The 25,606-nt window shown below is 37.9% G+C and overlaps 1 protein-coding gene across 2 annotated transcripts in view; it reads left to right on the forward strand.

The window, feature by feature from the left end:
- Positions 1-25,606, forward strand: part of LOC126279045 (poly [ADP-ribose] polymerase tankyrase) — a 287,326-nt gene that overhangs the window by 194,956 nt on the left and 66,764 nt on the right. For both annotated transcript variants that reach the window (XM_049979452.1, XM_049979451.1), the window contains exons 12-13: positions 4,370-4,602; positions 20,818-21,212. In XM_049979452.1, coding sequence (XP_049835409.1) covers positions 4,370-4,602; positions 20,818-21,212 — 628 coding nt within the window. The remainder of the gene's footprint in view (positions 1-4,369; positions 4,603-20,817; positions 21,213-25,606) is intronic.

The raw sequence follows: 25,606 nt of genomic DNA on the forward strand, positions 1-25,606 counted from the left end.
AGTTATCTCATAAGCTACTGGGCTTCCTGTTTTGTTAATTATGCTGCTGTCTGTGCATACAGAGTTAGTCAAGTACAAAATATTTACCAGTGTTTCTTATACATGAACTATTGTTAAACATACTTTGCACGAGTTGTTCAATACTTAGTTGTTGTCAAAACTACTCACAGCTGTCAGTAATCAGTTGTAGTTTCATTATCTCTGTATCTACCAGAATATTTGGTCTTGATTATTGCAGCCACTGTTTGCAGTTCTTTGTTAACTCCCCCACTGCAGAACTTGTAATGTCAGTTTGCTGTTGATGTTGTGCATTATCCACATCTGAAGACACTCAGCGATGGGAGTTGTAAGCTAACAATTTGACTGGGTACTACACTTTAAGAATATAATGTAACATACCTTTTATAAAATTTTTGACACAGTCCTGTGGCACTAATACATCTTATAAAAGTTACTGCAATCCTAGATTTCAAAAAAAGATTTGTCAAAGAACTTTGACAATGTAACAAATCTTACAGCAAACATTAGTTGGGTTGAGGGTATTAAGATTTGAAGGCTGAATTTTTGATTCACTCTGAATTATCACAGATGTTTGTTCTTACCATCATCATCATCATCATCATCATCATCATGCATTCTGCCATAGGGCAGGGCTTCATGTATATCTCTGCATGCACTCCTGTCATTTGCTGCCCTCTTAATTTTCTCATAACTATTTCTTTCCTTATACTATCCACCATCTGGTATTGTCTGTGTCTTCTTCTTCTTCTTCTTCTTCTTCTATTCACTGTTCCTGCCATGCACCCATCAATAAGCAATCTTCTCATCCAGTGTCCAAGCCGATTTTGTTTCCTCTTCCGGATTAACTTTAAAATTTCTCTCCCTTCTCTCACTCGTCTCATCACCTCCTCATTTCTCACTTCATCTACCAATTTTATCCCTTCCATCCTTCTCCAAATCCACATCTCAGATGCTTCTATTCCTCTTTCTTCCTTTTTCCTCAGTGTCCATGTCTCAGCTCCGTATAATGCCATGCTACATATAAAACACTTTGCCAGACACTTCCTTAGGCACTGCCCATGCACCCACATAAAAGCCACCTCTTCTTATCAAATGCCTTCTTCACAATTGCCACATGTGTTTTAATCTCCATATTACATCTCATGTCATCCTTAATTATGCTTCCCAGATATTTGAAAACTAACTTGGTCTGTATCTTCCCATCCTACCTTTATACAGGTGTCCCACTCAAACCTTCCTGATTTCAAGGGCCCAGGAGAGAAAAACCACTGTAGATACGACAATGAGAAATGTACCACACTGTAGAGCATCTCAAGAAAATTATATTCCTACTTCAGGAATGCCAAGTATCGTCGCCAAAGTGCAGCATGTTTGCATGAAGTGAAAATGGTGACTCCACAGCAGTGCGCGCACAACCAGTAGTGTGGTTTTCAGAAACAAAATCGCCGATTACTGTTCAAAGAAATTCTCGTGTGTATGAATGTGATCCACCTGATGTGAAAACAATTAAGGATTGGTATAGGAAGTTTCTTTCAACAGGAAGTGTTCTGAAACATTCTGGCGGTGCACGTTATGGAGTATCAGAAGAGACAGTGGATGACATGAGATACACGTTTCTCAGAAGCCCACGTAAGTTAATTCGTCAAGCATCTAGGCAACTTGATATACTTTGATCAACATTGCATTGTCTAGTTCACCAGCGTCTTCGTATGTGTGCTTACAAAGTGCAAATTCTGCAACATCCGACGCCAAATGACAAACCATGTCAACAACAGTGTGCTGCAGCATATTGATATGGATGCTGCCTTCCTGTTTATTTTCAGATGAGGCAACCTTTCATCTCTCAGGAAGGGTTAATAGGCATAATGTTCAGATTTGGGGTTCACAAAATCCGCACATTGTCATTAAACATGTTTGTGATAGCCCTAAACTAAACGTCTGGTGCAGGCTAATGCACAACAGGATTGTTGGAACATTCTTTTTTGTGGAACCAACAATGAATGGGTCAGTGTATCTGGACATGTTGGAGCAGTTTGTGTACACTCAGATACAAGACTTGCAACCCAGCATCATTTATCAACAAGGTGGAACCCTGCTGCATTGGTCAACGGCTGATCGTACGCGGAGGGCCCATTGCCTGGCCAACACATTCACCTGACATTACATCGCTTGATTTCTTCATGTGAGGATTCGTGAAGGACAGCGTGTATGTGACCTAAGTGGATGATATTTCTACGTTGCTACATCATATCACTAATGTGTTTGCAACAATAACAGAGGAAATGTTACAAAGAACTTGGAAAGAAATGGAATATAGACTCAATATTATTCATGCTACAAATGGTTCACATGTAGAGATGCGTTCATGATAAATAAATAAATTCTTTGAGATGCATTTTTCATTGTCGTATCTACTGTGGTTTTTTTCTTGGGTCTTTGAAATCAGGGAGGTTCGAGTGGGACACCCTGTATTTATTCTTACTGGCACTTATCAACTTACATTTTGTCTTTTTCTTATTAATTCTCATTCTGAAATTCTCATAGGTCTTGTTTAACTCTTTTTCACAATCCAGTCATAGTTTTTGTGCTCTCTGCCAATAACACCATATCATCCGCAAATTGAATACATTCTATCCTTCTACCACCAACCCACCCTTCTGTTTTATGTTTCAAATATTTCTGAGTAATATGCTCCAAATATATGTTAAATAGTTTTTTTTTTTTTTTTTTTTTTTTGGGGGGGGGGGGGGGGCTGCCTTGTTTCACTCCCCTTCCAGTTGTGCTTGCCTCTGTTGTCATATAATTCCTCAGCTGTACTCATATTTGCTATTGTAGATATAGGTTCTTAGTCAGTCTTTTATTCCTCCAGTCGACACCATTCTTCCTTAGAATGTCCATTAATTTATTTCACTGTATTGTATCAAAGGCTTTCTCCAAATCAGTGAAAACTTCTCTTCTTCTTTCATTGTATCTCTCACCTTTCTCGGCTGTGCAATTGCATCTCTTGTACCCTTCCCTCTTCTGAGTCCATACTGTTCCTCCGCCATACTTTTTTCCAGTCTTCCATGAATTAATCCATAGCAGAACTTTTGCTACCTCTCATTTCTTGGCATTGTTTTCCTTCTCAATCGGTATCATTAATGTCAAGAGAAAATCACCTGACCGTTCACCTTTTTCATGTCATATTACATAAATAAGTTAGCTCTTTTACACTGCTGCTCCCAAGGCTCTAAACAACTCTGCTGGTAATTCATCAATTCCATATGCTTCGTGATTCTTCATCTCTGTTATATTCAATTCTCTGTTCTATTTCTCTTTTCAAGATGCAGCATCCTTTGTTCTCTTCTGTAAATGTCATCTTCTCTTCAGTATCATTTGGTTTTTTATCAGCATCATGTATGCAGTCTACATAGTCTTGCCACCTTGCCAACACTAACTACTATTTATGAATCATAGTACCATCATTTCTCCTTTTCTAGTTTCTCTACTTCTAACATCTCTCTTTCATCCCTGTCTTCATTGTGTATCCTGTTTCCCTCCTTAATTCATTATAAAACATTCTTTTCCCTTCCTCAGTTCCTACTGACTTCTATTTCCTTCTTTCTTCCACTTATTCAACTTTGCATTTGTTACCTATTCTTTCCTCATTCTTTCTAACTTCCTCATCTCTAAAACTTCTGCAGATTGTGTAAGGTTTTGTGTCATCCTCTTCCATTTCTCGTTTGCACTCTCGTCATTGTGTCCTCTATCCCATTTTGACACAAATGTGTTCTTCAACTCAACATCCTTACACCAAGCTGTGGTCCAAATCTGTGTCTGCTTCAGGGCATGCTGTGGCATTCTTTATGCAGCTTTTGTACTTCTCTGAATTATGACAAAAGCAAGTTGTTATCTGTCATCATTAAACCTAGATATCCATGTATATCTTTAACTTCTGTGGTGTTCAAATAATGTTTCCAATCACAAGAGAGTTTTCTCTACAGAAATTAACCAACTTTTCGTTTCTTTCATTCCTATTTCCCTATCCAAATTTTCCAACCAGTCCCTGTTCTTTTCCCTCTCCTACCTTTCAAATCCCCCACTAAGCTGATTCAGGCTTTTATATTTCCTCTTTTCTTGTTCTGCTAATAACAAATCTGTATGAATCACACAAACTAACCAAAAGGAATTAAAAAATGTAGCTTTGATCTCAGTGAGTTGCTGCCTCAGCCAATACAAGATTAATATCAGAACATGGACTAGGTTTAATAATGCATTGAATCATTATCACCTACTTTTGCTTAGTTCTGATTATTGTCTTTACTATGAATAAATGTTAATGAGTATTACTGTTGTTTTTTTTTTCCAGCTGGCTATAACAATCTGGAGGTAGCAGAATTTCTTCTGGACCATGGAGCTGATGTTAATGCTCAGGATAAAGGTGGTCTCATTCCATTACATAATGCATCCTCTTATGGCCACCTAGAGATTGCAGCACTTCTTATTAAGTTTAATACTGTTGTTAATGCAACAGATAAATGGGGCTTCACACCTCTACATGAGGCTGCACAAAAAGGGCGCACTCAGTTATGTGCTTTACTGGTAAGTGTGTGAAACAGTTTAGAAATCAGTGCATATTATGTACCAAGTTGATATTTCACTGTGCAGTAGAATGAGTAAAACATCTCAACAGATTAAAACTGTGTGTAGGACTTATAACATTCCAGCTCCCTCAACCAAATTATAACGTCCCAGCTCCGGCGCCTCCACCAAATTATAACATTTCAGCTCCTCAACACCAAATAAAACGTTGCATTAGGAGGTGTCTGCTTCGTGCAAAAGGTCTTGAGTTCATATTGACGACAACAAGTAATTCTTCATTACAGACGTTTATTTACAAACAGAACTGACAGACTTCACAGACTCAACAACTGACTCTCCGAGCTAACCACACTGCATATCCGAACTGGCAACTGACAACTCCTAGGTGTATTAATATCTTTCCAAACAATGAGAGCCTTTAACAATGTTTTGTTTACAATACGATAGCAATTCACGACCCAAAACTAAATTAGACATTACAGAATTTTAGTACAGATTAAAGTAAGTAAAAGGATCAGTACATATAAATTCTTACAAGCATATTTTCCAAATAGATTTTATAACATTTTTCTACCAGCTTCTGGATAACCTTCACCAGATTTGTACCGATGTTTCCAGAAATATCTTGACATTTGATTCTGGATATTTCTTGAGTGATTTAGAACAACTATTTATATGTAAAATGATTTAAATCGTGTTTCAAAACGTAAATAAATCTTTTTAGCAATATTTCTTGATACAAATCGTCTTTCGAAATTAGGCCATGAAACAGCCTTCACAAGTTCTCGCATTTTCGCGATCATAATACAGAACTTCTCCATAGAAAGCCCCAGAAGCACGCATTAAACGTTCATTCACAGACCCTCTCTTTAGCTGGTGAGTTTTTAAAAGTATCTTGTCCATATTATACGAAATAATCCAGCTCAAAACTGATAATTTATACAATTAATCAGATCTACAGCAAACAGTGAGTCCCTCTTTTACAAAATGAAACACAACCACAAAATTGAATGAAAATATGTTACCAACACTAATATATATTTACATTAATTCTATTTTTGTTCTTTCTGTGCAAAATGTCCTAATATTGACACAGTACAATATTTAAACATCACCAAAGTTTCCCTTTACATTTTGCATATCTGTATCGACATCCCCTAAAAGTCTACAGTACCGAATACTTCAATATGTCCCAATATGTCCTGTAATGTTACACAACCCCCCCATCAGCACTTCCACATGAAACACGGAAGGGTTGATGTCCTTACATTACAAAACAGAAAAGTTTTACACATATCTTTGGTGTCTTCTTTCTTGAAGACCGGTGATATTCTTTCTTGAAGGTCGCCGATCTTCTTCCTTAAAGGTCGGTATACCTCAATGCCACACACTGTATTTCAGTCTCATCTTCACAGTCCGTATGGTTTCCATATACACTGCAGGCTATCACAGGCTGCAATAGCACAGTCTGCTATGAATATACAGCATACAGTGGTCAAACCCAGTTAAACATTAGCAAAAGCATTTAATAGTCGGTGGACCGGTTTTTAAGGACACAGAAATTTGAATTCTCTAAAGTCTAATTACTCAAGAAAATTTACTCTAAATAATTTCTTAAAGCTAAGAGAGGATAGACTGACAGATGGAGAAAATTGATTATTCAGGATCACAGAATAAGTGTAAGATGCAATGCCAGAATACGAAAATGAAATATGACAATTGCATAGCTAGGGGACCTAGTGCTCGCCAAACACTTAGCACACAAAGAATGTATGCTCCCCTGAGGAATCAGATAAATACAACATAACAAAGTATACAAAAATATTCTGGTAAGATTACATATAAAAGTCTATAAACATCTATTATCTAAAATACTTTTTTACATTTTTTTATACAATTTCAGTTCGGTCACGTTTCGTAGGCCAAACAGTCTGCCAGAATTTGGGTAGACTAGACGGTAAGCATTCAGATGAGGATTGTTCTGAATCTTGAAAGGTCCAATGTATATGTCAAAAAACTTTTTTAATTCACCACTGATGGCTTTAGACTTCTCTTGTGTTTTAACAAGGACCAAGTCTTCAATTTTAAATTGAGTAGGCTTCAATCTTTTGTCATGTCTACATTTCCTCTTATCACCTTGAGATTTCATGGTCTTTCTCACTATTTCCTCTCTCTCTTGAGTACTTAATGGTTTGCAGACTGGAAAATCAATGAAATCACTAATTGGATGTGGTGGTTTGCTATTATACTGTATTTCATAAGGCGAAAACCCTGTTGAGGAATGCTGTAGGCTGTTCACAACATCTTCGAATTTCTCAACATAGTCAATCCAACTAGCATGATCAGTATTGCAGTAGGTTCTAAAGAATCGCACAATTTCCCTCGTGTATCTCTCCGAAGGGTTTCCTGACGGATGATAAGCTGAAATAAGAATGTGACTTATATTTTCATCTTCAACAAAAGCTTTCCATACTCCAGAAGTAAATTGAGTCCCATTGTCTGATAAGATTTTCTGAGGTTTTCCAACCCTGCCAAAATAGTCTCTCCTGATTTTTGAAATAATGCTCTTACTGTTTGCCTTGCAAAGAGGGTATAACTTAATGAATTTTGAAAAAACATCAACCATAACAAAAATGTAGCAATAGCCTCCTCTGGTCTTCGGTAATGGTCCATATAAGTCGACAGTGACTAACTCGTGTTGTTCTTTTGGTAAGATGTTTTGCATCAATCCTCGGCAAGTTTGGTTGGATACTTTTACTCTTTGGCACCTGTCACAACCCGTCAAAATTCTTCTAACCCTCCTGTCTATGTTGTTAAAGTACACATTTTCTTGGATTTTCTGGATACACTTTTGAATCCCACAATGACCAAAACTTTCATAACTGTACTTGATCAGTACATTGATGTACTGTTCAGGCCAACATAATTTCCATACATCACTATCTACACTGTTTCTCTTGAATAGAATCCCCTTGTAGATTTTGTAATAATCTCCCACTTTTTCATGTCCCTTTTTCCCTAAATAACTTTTGACCAGTTTACAGTTCTCATCGTGGTTCTGATTCCGTTGGATGTCATTACAAATGTCTCTGATTTCTTGTTCACTGTCCACCCCTCTTAAATACATAATTTTGAATTCTTTTTCACATTCCCCACTGTCATCTTCAAAGTCACCCCCCACAGGTAGTCTAGATAAAGCATCAGCAACTACATTATCGGGTCCTCTAAGATATTTTATTGAGTAATTAAATTGTTGTAACAAGATTGCCCACCTGGTAATCCTTCCATGATGCAACCTACATTCTTGAATATAAATTAATGCCTTATGGTCTGTGTAGACAACTACCTGGTTTCCCAATAAATAATTTCTGAATTTAGAAAATGCCCAATAAATGGCCAAAAGCTCTTTCTCGGTAACAGTGTATTGCCTCTCATGTTTTTTCAAGGTTCGACTAGAAAAGCAATAGACCTGTGTTCTATTTTCCCATTTATATTTACTTCTTGGAAAAGGTGAGCACCTAGGCCATAATCACTACTATCTGCCATAATGCAAAAAGGTAAACTTAAATCAGGACGGTACAAAATTTGACTGTTACATAACTGTGTTTTTATTTCTTCAAAAGCAGCTTCACATTCCTGATCCCAAACCCACATTGCGTTTTTCTTCAGCAATCTGTTAAGACTTGGAGCATTTAGAGCTTGGGTACTAATGAACTTTCTGTAGTAAGCGCACATCCCGAAAAATGACTTTAGTTGTTTCTTGGTTTTTGGAATTGGGAATTTTGCAACTGCCTCGAGTTTTTCAGGATCTGGCAAAATACCTTCCTCAGAAATACTGTGCCCCAGAAACTTCAATTTTTTCATACCAAACATACATTTAGATAATTTAAGTGACATTCCCCCTTTCCTTAATCTACTGCAAACCTCCCTCAAAGTATGAACATGTTCTTCCCAAGTTTCTTCAATGATCAAAATGTCATCTACATACACAGTTAATTTTGATAAAAGATCTTTTCCCAAAACAAAGTCAAGTGCTCTAATGAATTCGGCTACTGAGACATTCAGCCCAAATGGTACCACACAATACTGGTAACATCTTCCCCCATACAAAAAGGCAGTATACTTTCTGGAATCATTTTCTAATTCTACTTGGTGAAATCCTGATGTGAATCTAAACTGGTCATGTATTTCATTCTTTCAAATTTATGAAGTAGTTCGTCTATATTCTCGGGATGATCGGTCTCTCTTTCCAGATACTTATTTAGGTGTCTTGAATCTAGTACAAGCCTGACACTGCCATCATGTTTTGCAACCACTACCAAAGGATTATTGTATTGGCTCTTACTTCTCTCAATGATGCCCCACTCTTCCATCTTTTGAAGTTCCTTTTCTACATCTTTCCTCTTTGCAATGGGTACACTATAAGGTTTTATAAAGAATAGCTCATGTGGTTTTAATCTGAGTTTACATTGATAATTCTTTACTCTGCCAGGTCTATCATCAAAAACATCACATTAATTCCACAATAATCTTTCTAACTCTACCTTCTGTTCTTGGTTCAAATTATCTGATTCCCGTAATTTTTCTTGAACTATATCCCCATATTCTCCATCATCATAATCCTCAGTAATTTCCTCTACACAATAACCACTGTCTTTAGAAAATGTAACGTCCCTAATTTCAATTCCCTTATCAGCACAGTTTTGAACCGACATGTCAGTACTGGAACATACTCTCGTCTTAGGATCAATAAAGATAAACAAACTCTTTTCCCAATCAAATGCTGCATTAGCTTTTAATGTCCAGTCCATACCCAACAGTACATTCTCATTTAGGTCACTTATTACAAGACATCCTTGAGTAAACTGTACATCATTATACTGAAGGACAACAACACCTGTCTATTAACAATTTTGATCAGTTTGCCGGTAATGCCTCTAATTTTTATTCCAATAACTGGTAATTCAACAAAGTCAGGATCATGCTTAATTATATCTCTTAATTCGCTTGAAATGGCACTAATTGGACTCCCTGTGTCAATCAAACAATACCCTTCCCAACCTGCAGCTTTAATTTTTATGTATGGACTACCAATAGTGGTGTTTTCCCTTTCTTCCTGTTCTTCATACAAAAGATCTTCTGCTATCTCATCATACCTCTGTTCCATATTTAGGTTTTCTTTATTAGGCAATACTTTCTTCAAACTTCTAGGTCTACTGGAATATACTGGAATGTCTCGATTACTATTTACCTCACACACATCCTGACTAGTACCCTGTTTGATGATTTCATTAGGCTTAAAAGCAGAAACTGGTTCACAAATTTCCCTTAATTTGATCTTAACATCATTGTATCACTGTAATCTTTAAATTTGTCCCAAACAGATTTCAAAATAAACTCAGATGCATCAGCACAATCAACCCACCTGTCTCCTGATGTATTACTAAGCTGAACTTGCACAATCTGATTCTCATGTGGAATGTAGTTAGAGTTCCTGGCACAACTATTCTCAACACTATTGCTTATAACATGCTCCTTAACTTCAACATAAACTATTCCATCCAATTCACCATCAAAATCTTCTAGTACGTAATCACCATTAGCCTTAACATCAACATTATCATCATCATTGCCTGAGCTTACACTACAAACACTACTAGTATCACCAACATTACTCACAACACCATCTTCACCAACCACATCCACATGAATATCAGGCTTTCCAGAAACTTCAGTACGAACGTCATTATGACAACTTACATCTAAAACATCACCACACATAAGTTTGTACAATCCAAAATTATCAAAGTTATCCTTACCTTTCATTTCAGCATTAGGTGCTTCTTCTTGATTATATAAATTTGCAATTATATCATCTTCTAAGCCTACTTCATCAAAGGTAGCCTGGTTCCTATTACAGTTGTTTCTAGTATTTTCTCTGATGACATTCCAAAATTTCCTGTCAAATTTAATTTTTTCATTACCTCTATCTACAGATCGATCATAAGCATACTGTCTATACTGGTTAGGTCTCTGACTATAGTGCTGTCTGTTCCGGGTGAAATTAGCCTGATTTTGAAAATTCCTTGCCCCAAACTGACAGAGTCACAGTGGAGCATTTAGTCGTTTAAAGGCCTATGTCTGTTGTTTCCCTGCCTCGGGTTACCTTCTCTCATGTCATTACCCCAGGACCTGTTTCGATTTTCCCATTCTCTGTTTGAATTAAAGTGCTGATCATTCCTACCAAAATTTCTTCTGTCATTGCTATTATAATTATCCCTGTTGTTGTTAAAGTTTCTTCGTTCACTATTATTGTTATTATTTCCACGGTTCGGTTCCCACCCTCTGTGTGATGAACCTACAAAGTCGTTAAATCTGTTGTTTTGTTCAAAGGCTCTATCAAGTTTGTCCACATATTTCAAGAATTGTTCTATGGACTCATCTGGACCATATACTAAACCCCATTGTACTCTTTTCAGACGTCTCCGTTTTAGTGCATCAATTTGAGTTAGCTCATCAAATGGCTTATCCAGATGCACTAATTTTTGCAACTGTTTCTCACAATAGGCTTTCATTGACCCATCAGATTCTCTGTAACTAGGACCATTCAAGAATTCACTTTTGATTCGAGCTTGCTCAGTTTCAGACCAAAATTTGGTTACAAAACATTTTTCGAAATCTTCAAAGGACATTTCCGCGGAACAATTCTGATTGGCCCACGAAAGCGCCTCACCATCAAGTAATTTCTTTACAAATTTTATCTTAACACTATCTGTCATTATGGACGTGAACTGCTCCTTGCAGAATTGCATGAAGTCTTTTGGGTGTATATTCTTGTCACCGGGATAAGTTTTAATGGGAAAATTTCCCCATACCCCATTACAACTATTACTAAAACCTCTTTGCAACATAGTTTCTTGTATTTCTACAAATTTTCTGTCTACAGTTTTTTCGACATTACCTACTCTACTACAAATTTCTGTGACCTTTTTGTCAGAATCAGATTTGAAAGATTCAATTTCGCTTTCAAAAAATCGTTTTGCCTGGTCAAATTCATTTCTCAATTGAGAATTTTCCTCATTTACAAAATCAACAACTTTTTTAAAGTTTTGACTGGTTATTTGAAATTTCGTTACTTAAATCAGTTTCAAGGGCAGAAATTTTGCTCTCAACCGTGTCCACGCAACAACTAAGTTGTTTTTGGTTTGACTCAAAAGTAATTCGCCATTCTTCGAGAACCTGATTAGTGTGAGCAATCTGTTCTGTATTTGAATTTATTTTGATTTTAAATCATACACAGCCTTTGAAATCGACCTGTCCATCTGTTGTTGTGTCTGTTCAATTTGTTGACGTAATTCGGCACGAGAATCGTCCATCTTCGAGTTTAACTCTGAAAACATTTGTTTTAACATTTCCAACATTCCTACACTGTCAGAAGCACTTTCCCTAATAGGTGTACTCGCTACACCGCTGTCAATACTGAAATCTGCGTCTTTTTCCATTATTTTAGGAAGCAGGTACTTATCTTAGTGTCCGTCGGCGGTCGTTGGTGTCCGTGTTTTGCGAAATTTCTTCAATTCCAGGATGGTTTCGCTCAGTTGATTCACTCCTCTTCTTGTGACCCCAGAATCGACGTATTTACTTCTGAAGAGTGACTGGTCCGTCGTATATCCTCTTCTTGTGGTCCCAAAACAGACGAATTTTCTTCTTGTGATCCCAGAAGAGACGTATTTTATTTTGAAGAATCACTGGGTGGTCGTCAAATCCTCTGCTTCCTCCACCAAATTATAACATCCCAGCTCCCTCAACCAAATTATAACGTCCCAGCTCCGGCGCCTCCACCAAATTATAACATTTCAGCTCCTCAACACCAAATAAAACGTTGCATTAGGAGGTGTCTGCTTCGTGCAAAAGGTCTTGAGTTCATATTGACGACAACAAGTAATTCTTCATTACAGACGTTTATTTACAAACAGAACTGACAGACTTCACAGACTCAACAACTGACTCTCCGAGCTAACCGCACTGCATATCCGAACTGGCAACTGACAACTCCTAGGTGTATTAATATCTTTCCAAACAATGAGAGTCTTTAACAATGTTTTGTTTACAATACGATAGCAATTCACGACCCAAAACTAAATTAGACATTACAGAATTTTAGTACAGATTAAAGTAAGTAAAAGGATCAGTACATATAAATTCTTACAAGCATAATTTCCAAATAGATTTTATAACATTTTTCTACCAGCTTCTGGATAACCTTCACCAGATTTGTACCGATGTTTCCAGAAATATCTTGACATTTGATTCTGGATATTTCTTGAGTGATTTAGAACAACTATTTATATGTAAAATGATTTAAATCGTGTTTCAAAACGTAAATAAATCTTTTTAGCAATATTTCTTGATACAAATCGTCTTTCGAAATTAGGTCATGAAACAGCCTTCACAAGTTCTCGCATTTTTGCGATCATAATACAGAACTTCTCCATAGAAAGCCCCAGAAGCGTGCATTAAACGTTCATTCACAGACGCTCTCTTTAGCTGGTGAGTTTTTAAAAGTATCTTGTCCATATTATACGAAATAATCCAGCTCAAAACTGATAATTTATACAATTAATCAGATCTACAGCAAACAGTGAGTCCCTCTTTTACAAAATGAAACACAACCACAAAATTGAATGAAAATATGTTACCAACACTAATATATATTTACATTAATTCTATTTTTGTTCTTTCTGTGCAAAATGTCCTAATATTGACACAGTACAATATTTAAACATCACCAAAGTTTCCCTTTACATTTTGCATATCTGTATCGACATCCCCTAAAAGTCTACAGTATCGAATACTTCAATATGTCCCAATATGTCCTGTAATGTTACAGACTGTAGGTCACTCATCAAACCCATTTACAATGTCATACTTCACAAAAACAGTCATGAGTACTTTTTATAAAAAATTGCACCTCGAGATATAATTAGGTTGAATGCGTAGAATGATAGATATGGACATCCAGATCTTTTCGACAGCTGTCTATACAGTGTCTGTATATTGGTTATACCCATATATTACTTGTGCCACAGAAGCTGTGTTGCAAATAATGGAATGAGTAATGGTAATACCATTTTGTGTGTGTGTGTATGTGTGATACCATTTTGTGTGTGTGTGTGTGTGTGTGTGTGTGTGTGTGTGTGTGTGTGTGCATGTGTGTGTGTGTGTGTGTGTGCGTGTGTGTGTGCGTGTGTGTGTGCGTGCACGTCTGTGCGCGCGGATGCGTGCGTGCGCACGTGGGGAGGTGGGGGGGCTCCTAGAGAATTGTCAGGTGCAGTTACTCTAGCATTTTGGCAAATAGTTCCAATTTCGTTTTTGCAGTGTGTAAGTGGAGTCACCTTAAGAACTATCTCACATTCCGATGCAACGAAGTGGTCTCCAGTCAGTCTAATGTGATATTGTTTTATTGATATGTGTTAAGGGACAGTAAAGTGCTGCAGCAGTGACTGAGCAGCACTGCTGCAAAGCAGCAGCAAGCAGTACGGGCCAGGGTGGCACTGTTACATATTCCCTGTTACTATATATCAATAAAACGAATGTTGCACTACTTTGGGATCACTCTCCTGAATGGGCATGTAAAATTTCACTTCAAAAATAATTTCTTTTATTACAGGAAACAAACTGACACTTCCCCTCAACATATGACCTTGTGTAAAAAATGCAGTGAACAGTATTTGGTTGAGCTAACTCCAGTTCAACCAAATACTGTTCACTGCATTTTGAGCTAACTCCAGTTCCTTCCCCCATGAACCATAAACCTTGCCGTTGGTGAGGAGGCTTGCGTGCCTCAGCGATACAGATAGCCGTATCGTAGGTGCAACCACAACAGAGGGGTATCTGTCGAGAGGCCAGACAAACGTGTGGTTCCTGAAGCTTTTTCAGTAGTTGCAGGGCCAACTGTCTGGATGATTGACTGATCTCACCCTGTAACACTAACCAAAACGGCCTTGCTGTTGTGGTACAGCAAACGGCTGAAAGCAAGGGGAAACTACAGTCGTAATTTTTCCCGAGGGCATGCAGCTTTACTGTATGATTAAATGATGATGGCGTCCTTTTCGGTAAAATATTCCGGAGGTAAAATAGTCCCCCCTTTGGATATCCGGGCGGGGACAACTAGAGTACGTTGTTATCAGGAGAAAGAAAACTCGCGTTCTACGGATCGAAGCGTGGAATGTCGGATCTCTTAATCGGGCAGGTAGGTTAGAAAATTTAAAAAGGGAAATGGATAGGTTAAAGTTAGATATAGCGGGAATTAGTGAAGTTCAGTGGCAGGAGGAACAAGACTTTTGGTCAGGTGAATACAGGGTTATAAATACAAAATCAAATAGGGGTAATGCAGGAGTAGGTTTAATAATGAATAAAAAAAATAGCTTTGCGCGTAAGCTACTATAAACAGCATAGTGAACGCATTATTGTGGCCCAGATAGACACGAAGCCCACGCCTACTACAGTAGTACAAGTTTATATGCCAACTAGCTCTACAGACGATGAAGAAATTGACGAAATGCATGATGAGATAAAAGAAATTATTCAGGTAGTGAAGGGAGACGAAAATTTAATAGTCATGGGTGACTGGAATTCGAGAATAGGAAAAGGAAGAGGAGGAAATGTAGTAGGCGAATATGGATTGGGGCTAAGAAAAGAAAGAGGAAGCCACCTGCTAGAATTTTGCACAGAGCATAACTTAATCATAGCTAACACTTGGTTCAAGAATCATAAAAGAACGTTGTATACATGGAAGAAGCTGGGAGATACTGAAAGGTATCAGATAGATTATATAATGGTAAGACAGAGATTTAGGAACCAGGTTTTAAATTGTAAGACATTTCCAGGGGCAGATGTGGACTCTGACCACAATCTATTGGTTATCAACTGTAGATTAAAACTGAAGAAACTGCAAAAAGGTGGGAATTTAAGGAGATGGGACCTGGATAAACTGACTAAACCAGAGGTTGTACAGAGTTTCAAGGAGAGCATTATGGAACAATTGACAGGAATGGGTGAAAGAAATACAGTAGAAGAAGAATGGGTAGCTTTGAGGGATGAAGTAGTGAAGACAGCAGAGGATCAAGTAGGTAAAAAGACGAGGGCTAGTAAAAATCCTTGGGTAACAGAAGAAATATTGAATTTAATTGATGAAAAGAGAAAATACAAAAATGCAGTAAGTGAAGCAGGCAGAAAGGAATACAAACGTCTAGAAAATGAGATCGACAGGAAGTGCAAAATGGCTAGGCAGGGATGGCTAGAGGACAAATGTAAGGATGTAGAGGCTTATGTCACGAGGGGTAAGATAGATACTGCCTACAGGAAAATTAAAGAGACCTTTGGAGAGAAGAGAACCACTTGCATGAATATCAAGCGCCCAAACGGAAACCCAGTTCTAAGCAAAGAAGGGAAAGCAGAAGGGTGGAAGGAGTATATAGAGGATCTATACAGGGGCGATGTTCTTAAGGACAGTATTATGGAAATGGAAGAGTAGGTAGATGAAGATGAAATGGGAGATACGATAGTGCGTGAAGAGTTTGACACAGCACTGAAAGACCTGAGTCGAAACAAGGCCCTGGGAGTAGACAACATGCCATTAGAACTACTGACAGCCAGTCCAGACAAAACTCTACTATCTGGTGAGCAAGATATATGAGACAGGCGAAATTCCCTCAGACTTCAAGAAGAATATAATAATTCCAATCCCAAAGAAAGCAGGTGTTGACAGATGTGAAAATTACTGAACTATCAGTTTAATAAGTGACAGCTGCAAATTACTAACGCAAATTATTTACAGACAAATGGAAAAACTGGTAGAAGTGGTCCTCGGAGAAGATAAGTTTGGTTTCCGTAGAAATGTTGGAACACGTGAGGCAATACTGATCCTATAACTTATCTTAGAAGAAAGATTAAGGAAAGGCAAACCTAAGTTTCTAGCATTTGTAGACTTACAGAAAGCTTTTGACAATGTTGACTGGAATACTCTCTTTCAAATTCTGAAGGTGGCAGTGTTAAAATACAGGGAGCAAAAGGCTATTTACAATTTGTACAGAAACCAGAGGGACATGAAAGGGAAGCAGTGGTTGGGGAGGGAGTGAGACAGGGTTGTAGCCTCTCCCCAATCTTATTTAATCTGTATATGGAGCAAGCAGTAAAGGAAACAAAAGAAAAATTAGAAGTAGGTATTAAAAACTATGGAGAAGAAATAAAAACTTTGAGGTTCGCCAATGACATTGTAATTCTGTCAGAGATAGCAAAGGGCTTGGAAGAGCAGTTGAACGGAAAGGACAGTGCCTTGAAAGGAGGATATAAGGCGAACATCAACAAAAGGAAAATGAGTATAATGGAATGTAGTTGAATTAAATCAGGTGATGCTGTGGAAATTAGATTAGTAAATGAGACACTTAAAGTAGTAAAGGAGTTTGCTATTTGGGGAGCAAAATAACTGATGATGGTCGAAGTAGAGAGGGTATAAAATGTAGACAGGCAATGACAAGGAAAGCGTTTCTTAAGAAGAGAAATTTGTTAACATGGAGTATAGATTTAAGTGTCGGGAAGTCATTTCTGAAAGTATTTATATGGTGTGTAGCCATGTATGGAAGTAAAACATGGACGATAAATAGTTTAGACAAGAAGAGAATAGAATCTTTCAAAATGTAGTGCTACAGAAGAATGCTGAAGATTAGATGGGTAGATCACATAACTAAGGAGGAGGTATTGAATAGAATTGAGAAGAGGAGTTTGTGGCACAACTTGACAAGAAGAAGGGATCGGTTGGTAGGACTTGTTCTGAGGCATCAAGGGATCAGCAATTTAGTACTGGAGTTCAGCGTGGAGGGTAAAAATCGTAGAGGGAGACCAAGAGATGAATACACTAAGCAGATTCAGAAGGATGTAGGCTGCAGTAGGTACTGGGAGTTGAAGAAGCTTGCACAGGATAGAGTAGCATTGGGAGCTGCATCAAACCAGTCTCAGGACTGAAGACCACAACAAAAACAACTACTACTCCAGTTACACACTGAAGGAACAAAATTGAAAATATCTACCAAAACAACAGACAAGATGCACATGTCAACACTTAGGAGAAACACCTGCTATATATATATGTTAACATCAAGGGAGAGATATTGTTTGAATGCCCAGTAATGATTATAATCTTGTTTATGTGTCTCTCTGCTGCTCCACATCAACTGTATGGTGACTGGTCACCTTTACTGCTTCCACCATTTGTGTTCCAATTAGACGACGTTCCTAGCTGTATTCACAAATTTTGGAGGCTATAACATTAAGTTTCTTAAACTTGTATTAAAACTGGGCTACAATTATAGTTGATATTCAGAAGTTTTCCTTAGTCTTCATTTGGAAAGGATAAAGTATTTGTTGTGGCTAATTTACATTTTTTGTAGATGAGAAGCTCTTGTGAAGCAGATACCAACAACGAAAGAAAGAATTTAAACTAGTTAATGCAGAAACTATCATGTGTATCTATGTTGAACGTAGAACAAAGTATTACCCAGCAAAGTTAACTGGTTACTTACCTAAGGTGCCAGCAATGCCATGTTTTCACTCAAGAAGCATGGAAGAGGAGGTAACTGTAGTGTACAGTCCAGTACTCTTACAGGTGGAAGGCTGTGACATGTTATACATCTTTACAAATATCTGACTGTAATGGCCATTTAAGACAAGAACAGAAATGGAACATACAGCATTTCTCACTATAGCTGCTCACAACAGGTCGCTGACAGGGTCTGTAAAACAGTCTTTTCCATTGATGATGCTGATTGCCATACCTGTGTCTTTTGAGTCTTCGTCTGCTGTTTGTTGCACTTGACAGTACCGACTTTGTGCTCAAATCTGTACTTACTAATTTCATTATATTTTCAGTTTCCTTTTGTCCTTCAAACTGTTTCCCACACACTCACTCATCGCCACACAGATTTTTGGCATATTCAACAGCCTTTCAAGCCATCTGATGTCTGAACAGTGACAGCTAATACCACAGCAGAAATCAAACTGATCACATAGTCTAGTGATTAATGTTTTTCATAGTAAAGCCAAGGTCCTGGGTTTGATTCCTGGCAACCAGGTCGGATACAGTAGAGCCTTGATTACCGAAACATCAGCGAACCAAATGAATGCTTAACTGAAAATGTGTTGCCCTTCGTATGAACTTCAAAACCAAGGAAAAAAACTGTCTTCAGATTCTTCAACAGCTGGTACTTGCAAAATCAGATTAAAGGATGTATTGAGTGAAGAAGATTATGCTGTCGAAAAAGTTAGCACTGCAAACTAAACTGGGCTCAATTAGAAAGCTTTGCACAGAAAAACTCTTGCTTCATCCCATAACTTTGCAGCATTTGGTCCTAATATAAGCAAGGATTGTGTTAATACTTTAGCTGTGCTCGTGCTACTGTTAGCCATCAGTTGCATACTTGTGTGCTTATCATTGGTAAAAGTAAGAAACTGTTTTTTTTTTTCAAACACATTAATATGTCTGTGGTGCCAATTGTTTACCACTGATGAGAGAGCATGTAGATGGATAGCACAATTTTCATAGAATTGTTTGTGGAAGTTTTTGTACCCTCTTTTAGTCAATCCGTTAAAGAACAGTAAAAGGGTGAATACTTTACTGCTCCTTGACAACCCATCAACTCATTTGTCATGTCATACCTGAAATGAGAAAGAAGAGCTCATAGAAGTGATGTTCCTTCCAAATAAAGTAACCTCCTTATTAAAACCCATGGATCAAGGCTTTATTGAACTTTCAAATTATATTACACAAAAAAATTGTTAAGTAAGTTATTGTCACAAAGAAAAAATAAGAAACAAGAAAGTCTGTTACAAAATCACAGTAATATTGATTTGAAACATGTCTCCTACGTGACCGGAGCATCATAGGGTAGCTTAACGGAACAGAATTTGAAAAAAGCCTGAAATAAAGTTTTGTGTGTAGTGGAAATTTATCGAGGTCTAATTGAAAATGATGAAGAGAATTGTATGTCCGAAATGGTCAGTATCCTAAAAGAACTCAGGTGTTATGAATGTGATGAAGACATTCAAGGCTGGACAAGGCACCAAACATGCAGAATACCAAAATTGTAGACATTGTGGCTGATAAAATTAACGTCACCAGCTTCTCACCAAATATTGGCCCAGAAAATTAACATCAAAGTATACGGCTGCTTGTGAAGCATTTACATGCTTGGGTACTGCCTTGCAATGGTTTGAAAGGTAAAGATGATGGCGAGTCCCAAGTGTCGGATATCTGTCCTGAAAAAAGTATGGGACTTAGCTGCTCCTAAGCTGGCAGTCTTGTAGTCTTGTGTAGACAGATGAAAATTGTGGTTTCTTTAAGGATTAATTCTATGCATTCCTACTGTGCTTGTTTTTGTAATAATGAGAAAGATTGATGATATTATATGTAGCTTTTATTTGTTAATTGGTAAATAAAAGTTTACAGTTGCATCTGAAGAAACTGGTTTTCCAAACACTTTGTCCCCCAGTTAGTTTTGATAATTGATGCTGTTCTGTATCTGTTTGTGGTGGAAAGGTCTGGGAGGAGATCCACTCAGCCTTGTGACTCCAACTGAAAAGCTACTTGAATGTAGAAGCAGCAGAAGTCACCAAAGTAGCATTACTCATAGAAAAAGCATCCGCTTTGGGGCAGATATTTAAGTCCTGCCACGCTTGACGTCGTGTCCCTCCTCCTGTAATTTGCACACCATTGACTTGCTTAAGTTTTGCTTATCAACATTTCCTTGCACCGCCCATTACCTTCTGTGTTGGCACTAACACACCTTTGTTGTCCTCATTGTTAATAAAATTATTGACATCAGCAGCAAGTTGTCACAACTTCCTGCGAAGCTATTTTCTGTGTTTGATTATTGTGATCACTTCTCAGACTCGTTCTTTGAAATAACAATGCACACCACTTTGAATTGGAATGTGACTAAACCTAATCATATGACAAAGTTCCCACTACTGGCAAGTCACCAGTTCATCGTGTCAAGTATTATGTTTAAATTACTGTGTACTTTATTTTTGAACATAGAGAGCTTTTACTCATGATCAGAATTTAAAAAATTGTTATTTAAAAAAACTGTGGCTTCGAAAATAGCTGCTAACTGTTTCACGTTATTTTAAAGTTTATATCAACATATGTATCTTTTGCAGCTGGCACATGGGGCCGATCCTTTTCTGAAGAATCAGGAAAGTCAAACGCCATTGGACTTGGCATCTGCTGAAGACGTGCGATGTCTGTTGCAGGATGCAATGGCATCCCAACAAAATGTTCCTACAGTACCTGCATCTGCGCCTCCATCCCGTCCTCCCTCCATAGCTATGGGACCAACATCTACACCTCTTGCAGTTGCATTGTCTCCTCCAGCACCTACAGAGACTGTGATAATGCCCTCGGGTGCGTCCATGACACTTTGTATCCCCATGTCACGGGGTTGTCTTTCGCCGATGCCTAATGCTGAAGGTTGTTGTTCTGCTGAAACTGTCAAACAGGAAGGACTGTCACAAGATATTGGGTCAATAACAACAGTTGCAGGATTCTTACAAAGGTACAGGTTTGTTGTGTTACATCTGCTCTACCAAATAAATAGCACAAGTTAAAACACACACACCATAGATTAGAGCATAGTGTGAATAACTTTATAGTTACTTAAGTTGCTGTTGGTTTATGGTATTAGGTATGTAAGTTGGTACAGCTGCTTTAGGGTCTCTCTCTCTCTCTCTCTCTCTCTCTCTCTCTCTCTCTCTCTCTAAAGCAAATAATTCCATGTTAATTTCATCTCACTATAGTATTCATTAATTGTTCCATGATGCAAAGTATGTTTTTAGTGTTATGCGCATTTTCATTGGTGAATCATAGCATAGTAATGCAGTGACCAATTACAGTTGTTGTAACCTATAAAGTAGATGTTATAATTAAATGACAGGTGTAATCTTAATATTGAATGTGTACATAAGATATGGTATCGCTACATTTATACCCATTTCACATTGTTGTTTATGATTCCCTCTCTCCAACTCATTAAATGTGATGAGTCCAAAGCTATTGGAATCTCAGTGAGAGCTGTTGTTGGCAGTTAGGTGCACCTAAGGTAACGTCTTGGAGTCCTGTTATGCAATACACTATCATCCACCAACAGCTTAATATTAATTTGGATTATCATCACAGTCCTGCTCAAACTCTACAACAAATAATACCGTCATCACAGGTAAAGAGGATTTTTGTAATTGTTCTGCAGGACTGTCATAGAGATTAGTTATTACAAAACATGTACCAGGGTGGCAAAAGTAGTCCATTGTCTCAGATGGTGGTATTTGAGTGATGGCATTATTAAAAGTATTTACACAAATACGAGACATCGTCTCTTTGCTGTTTACCGTTTCGAATTAGTTCAGTGTTGCGCCTCTTGTTGGTAGTATTATACTTCTTGTGTAAAGCGTTGTTCTGGTTACGATGCCACGTTTTAGTAACCGTGTATATAAGAAGAGGAAGAACATAGGGAAAAGAAAATTAACACTAATGCCAAGTTGCTATACAATTACTGAAACAGTGCGTTCTTCTGCTAAGCAACACATGGCCAGCCATAGCCCTGTGACATCTTCTAGCAAGAATCTGACTGGTGGAAGTGACAGATTTCGTGAATATGTTAGTGACAGTGATGATATTAACGAAGTACTGAATATTGGATTATTATCTTCTGTGCTTAAAGAAAGTATTCTGTGCAAAATGTGTTCAAGTGTAGGAGTGGGACTAGAGATAACAAAGCACTTTGGTTTAGCTTGTGAGATGAAGATAATCTATGCATGATGCAAGTATCAAGTGACTTTCTACAATTCACATGCCAGTCTCTTTGGTGAAAATGGACGATCTAGTGTGTTTGATGTGAATGTTCGACTTGTGTATGGTCTTCGATCCATTGGAAAAGGGTCTGCTGCTGGTAAACTTTTTTGTGGTATTATGAACTTGCTATCGCCTCCAAGCAAATTTGGGTACTACTGCGAACTGGTAGGATCCTCTGTTGAAGATGTGGCTTTGAAAACCATGAAGGAAGCAGTGGAGGAATCTGTAGAAATTAACGGTGGTTCTAGGGATTTGGTAGTGGCATTAGATGGTTCCTGGGAAAAAGAGGGGTCATAAATCCCTGAAAGGGGTTGTAACTGCTACTTGTGGTGATAGTGCAAAAGTGATAGATGTTGCAATATTATCAGAACATTGTAGGTGCAAAAATAAAATCAAAGGAGAGCACAGTGGAACCTGTGAGGCAAATTTTAGTGGATCAAGTGGAGCAATGGAAGTGGATGGAGTGAAACAAATTTTTGAATGTTCAGTCCCCAGATACAATGTTAGGTACAAATACTACCTTGGGGATGGTGACTCCAAAGGTTTCAAGACTATAGAGGAACTGAAACCATATGGAAATGAATTTGTAGTTGAAAAGTTGGAATGCATTGGGCATGTGCAAAAGTGTATGGGTGCATGGCTTTGTATGCTCAAACAAACTTTGGGTTCAAGTGAGCTCAGTGATGGAAAGACAATTGGAGGGAGAGGCAGGCTTACTGATGAGGTGATTGAACATCTACAGAGATACTATGGGCATGTTATAAGGCAAAATACTAGTAATGCTAGTGACATGCGAAAAGCAGTGTGAGCATTGTTCCTTCATACTGCCTCTTCCAATGAATACCCTCAACACAGCCTGTGCCCAAAAGATTCCTGGTGCAAATATAATGCAAAAAAGGACTATGACCACAAACATGGTTTGCCAGCAGCTGTGATAAATGCAATAAAACCAATTTTTCATGACTTAGCACAGCCAGAATTGTTACACAAATGTCTACATGGAAAGACGCAGAATCATAATGAGAGCGTAAACAATTTGATTTGGAAAGTGATTCCTAAAAGGGTGTTTGTAAGCTTAAGAACACTGCACTTTGGCATTTATGATGCAATAGCAATCTACAACCAAGGGAACAGTGTGAAGTGTGAAGTTCTGAAGGCATTAGGATTTACAGCCAGGGTGAACACTGTACGAGCACTAAGAAATATTGACAGAGAAAGGATAAGAGGAGCAGAGAAGAGAAAGGCATATGAAGTATGACGAAACAACAGACCAGAAAAGAAGACAGAAGAGGAAGCTTTTGGAGGATGAAGAAGAAGACCCTGATAATCCATCCTATAAGGAGTTTTGCTATTTGGGGAGCAAAATAACTGATGATGGTCGAAGTAGAGAGGATATAAAATGTAGACTGGCAATGGCAAGGAAAGCGTTTCTGAAGAAGAGAAATTTGTTAACATCGAGTATAGATTTAAGTGTCAGGAAGTCATTTCTGAAAGTATTTGTATGGAATGTAGCCATGTATGGAAGTGAAACATGGACAATAAATAGTTTGGACAAGAAGAGAATAGAAGCTTTCGAAATGTGGTGCTACAGAAGAATGCTGAAGATTAGATGGCTAGATCACATAACTAATGAGGAAGTATTGAATAGGATTGGGGAGAAGAGAAGTTTGTGGCACAACTTGACCAGAAGAAGGGATCGGTTGGTAAGACATGTTCTGAGGCATCAAGGGATCACCAATTTAGTATTGGAGGGCAGTGTGGAGGGTAAAAATCGTAGAGGGAGATCAAGAGATAAATACACTAAGCAGATTCAGAAGGATGTAGGTTGCACTAGGTACTGGGAGATGAAGAAGCTTGCACAGGATAGAGTAGAATGGAGAGCTGCATCAAACCAGTCTCAGGACTGAAGACCACAACAACAACAACAACAACAACAGTGCAGGAATGTATTGAGAAACTTTGATAGCCATTTCCCGTAAATTAGAATTTTTCGAATAAAATGAACATTTTCTCAAAATCCACTCAAGCTAGAGAGATGAAATTTTTATACAGCACTCCTAGTAGTCAAACTTACATTGTAACACACCCATTTGGCAATATGTTCAGTAGTTTCATTTCAGTTTAATTATAAAGCAATTATTTGTATTAAAAAAAATGGAAGGAAACTAGAAAAGATACTCCAAAATCCCTCTGTCATAATTGCAATACTAAACCACTAGATATGTAAAAAAAAAAAAATTCAAATTTTTCTATTTGGTAGTTTATTCATAAATGTTCCTCAAACTTAGTGATTTTAACATGGGCAGCATAGGCACCTCCAGCTCCCCTTAATCAGCTTTAGAATATGATTATGAAATTCAGATGAAATGAGAAGGAAAATTAACCCAGAATAAAATGTCCAACAAACTTACTGCAATTCTTGCATTTGAATAAATTACAGCGGAAAACCTCTTGTGAAGATGGTACAAATGGGCATCACTAGATTGTGGGATGAGCAAAAGATTGATAATTGGACTGAATAGTGAGTGTGATCTATTATTTATGTATTAGTTGCTGTTTGTACATTTGACCAGCACCCTAGAAGATACTGCCATCCATGTTTCACTGTCATTCAAGCACAGCTCTATGGAAATTTTGAGAGGGGGCAGTGACCCAGCTTGGCTGAGAATTATGAGTGTGTGGTGAGGAGTGTTGAATAGGTAGATTTTTGTTGTGCAGCCAACCATGGGAATGTATAATGCATACTTTGGCTTTTTATGAACATCTGCAATGTTTAAACTGCAGTTTGCTGGAATCCACTTGCACTCGGAATTGAACCGACTTCAAAATTGGACAAATACTCAGCAATAGCACACATGTCTGCAGGAGACACTAAAGTCTAGATGGGATCTAGTGGCATACTTACTTATTTCGTACATTATGTGAGGTGGCACAGTGGTTAGCACACTGGACTGGCATTCAGCAGGACGGCGGTTCACTAAGGGCCACTTACACTTTTCTGTACTAACTAAACCAACTAATAAACAGCAGAAGTTACATTTTGACAATCACCATCTTTCCTCCCATACAGCCTTGGCATCCCAGGCAAACGTATCTGTTCAG

Source organism: Schistocerca gregaria, chromosome 6 (assembly GCF_023897955.1).
Source record: "Schistocerca gregaria isolate iqSchGreg1 chromosome 6, iqSchGreg1.2, whole genome shotgun sequence".
Lineage (NCBI taxonomy): Eukaryota > Metazoa > Arthropoda > Insecta > Orthoptera > Acrididae > Schistocerca > Schistocerca gregaria.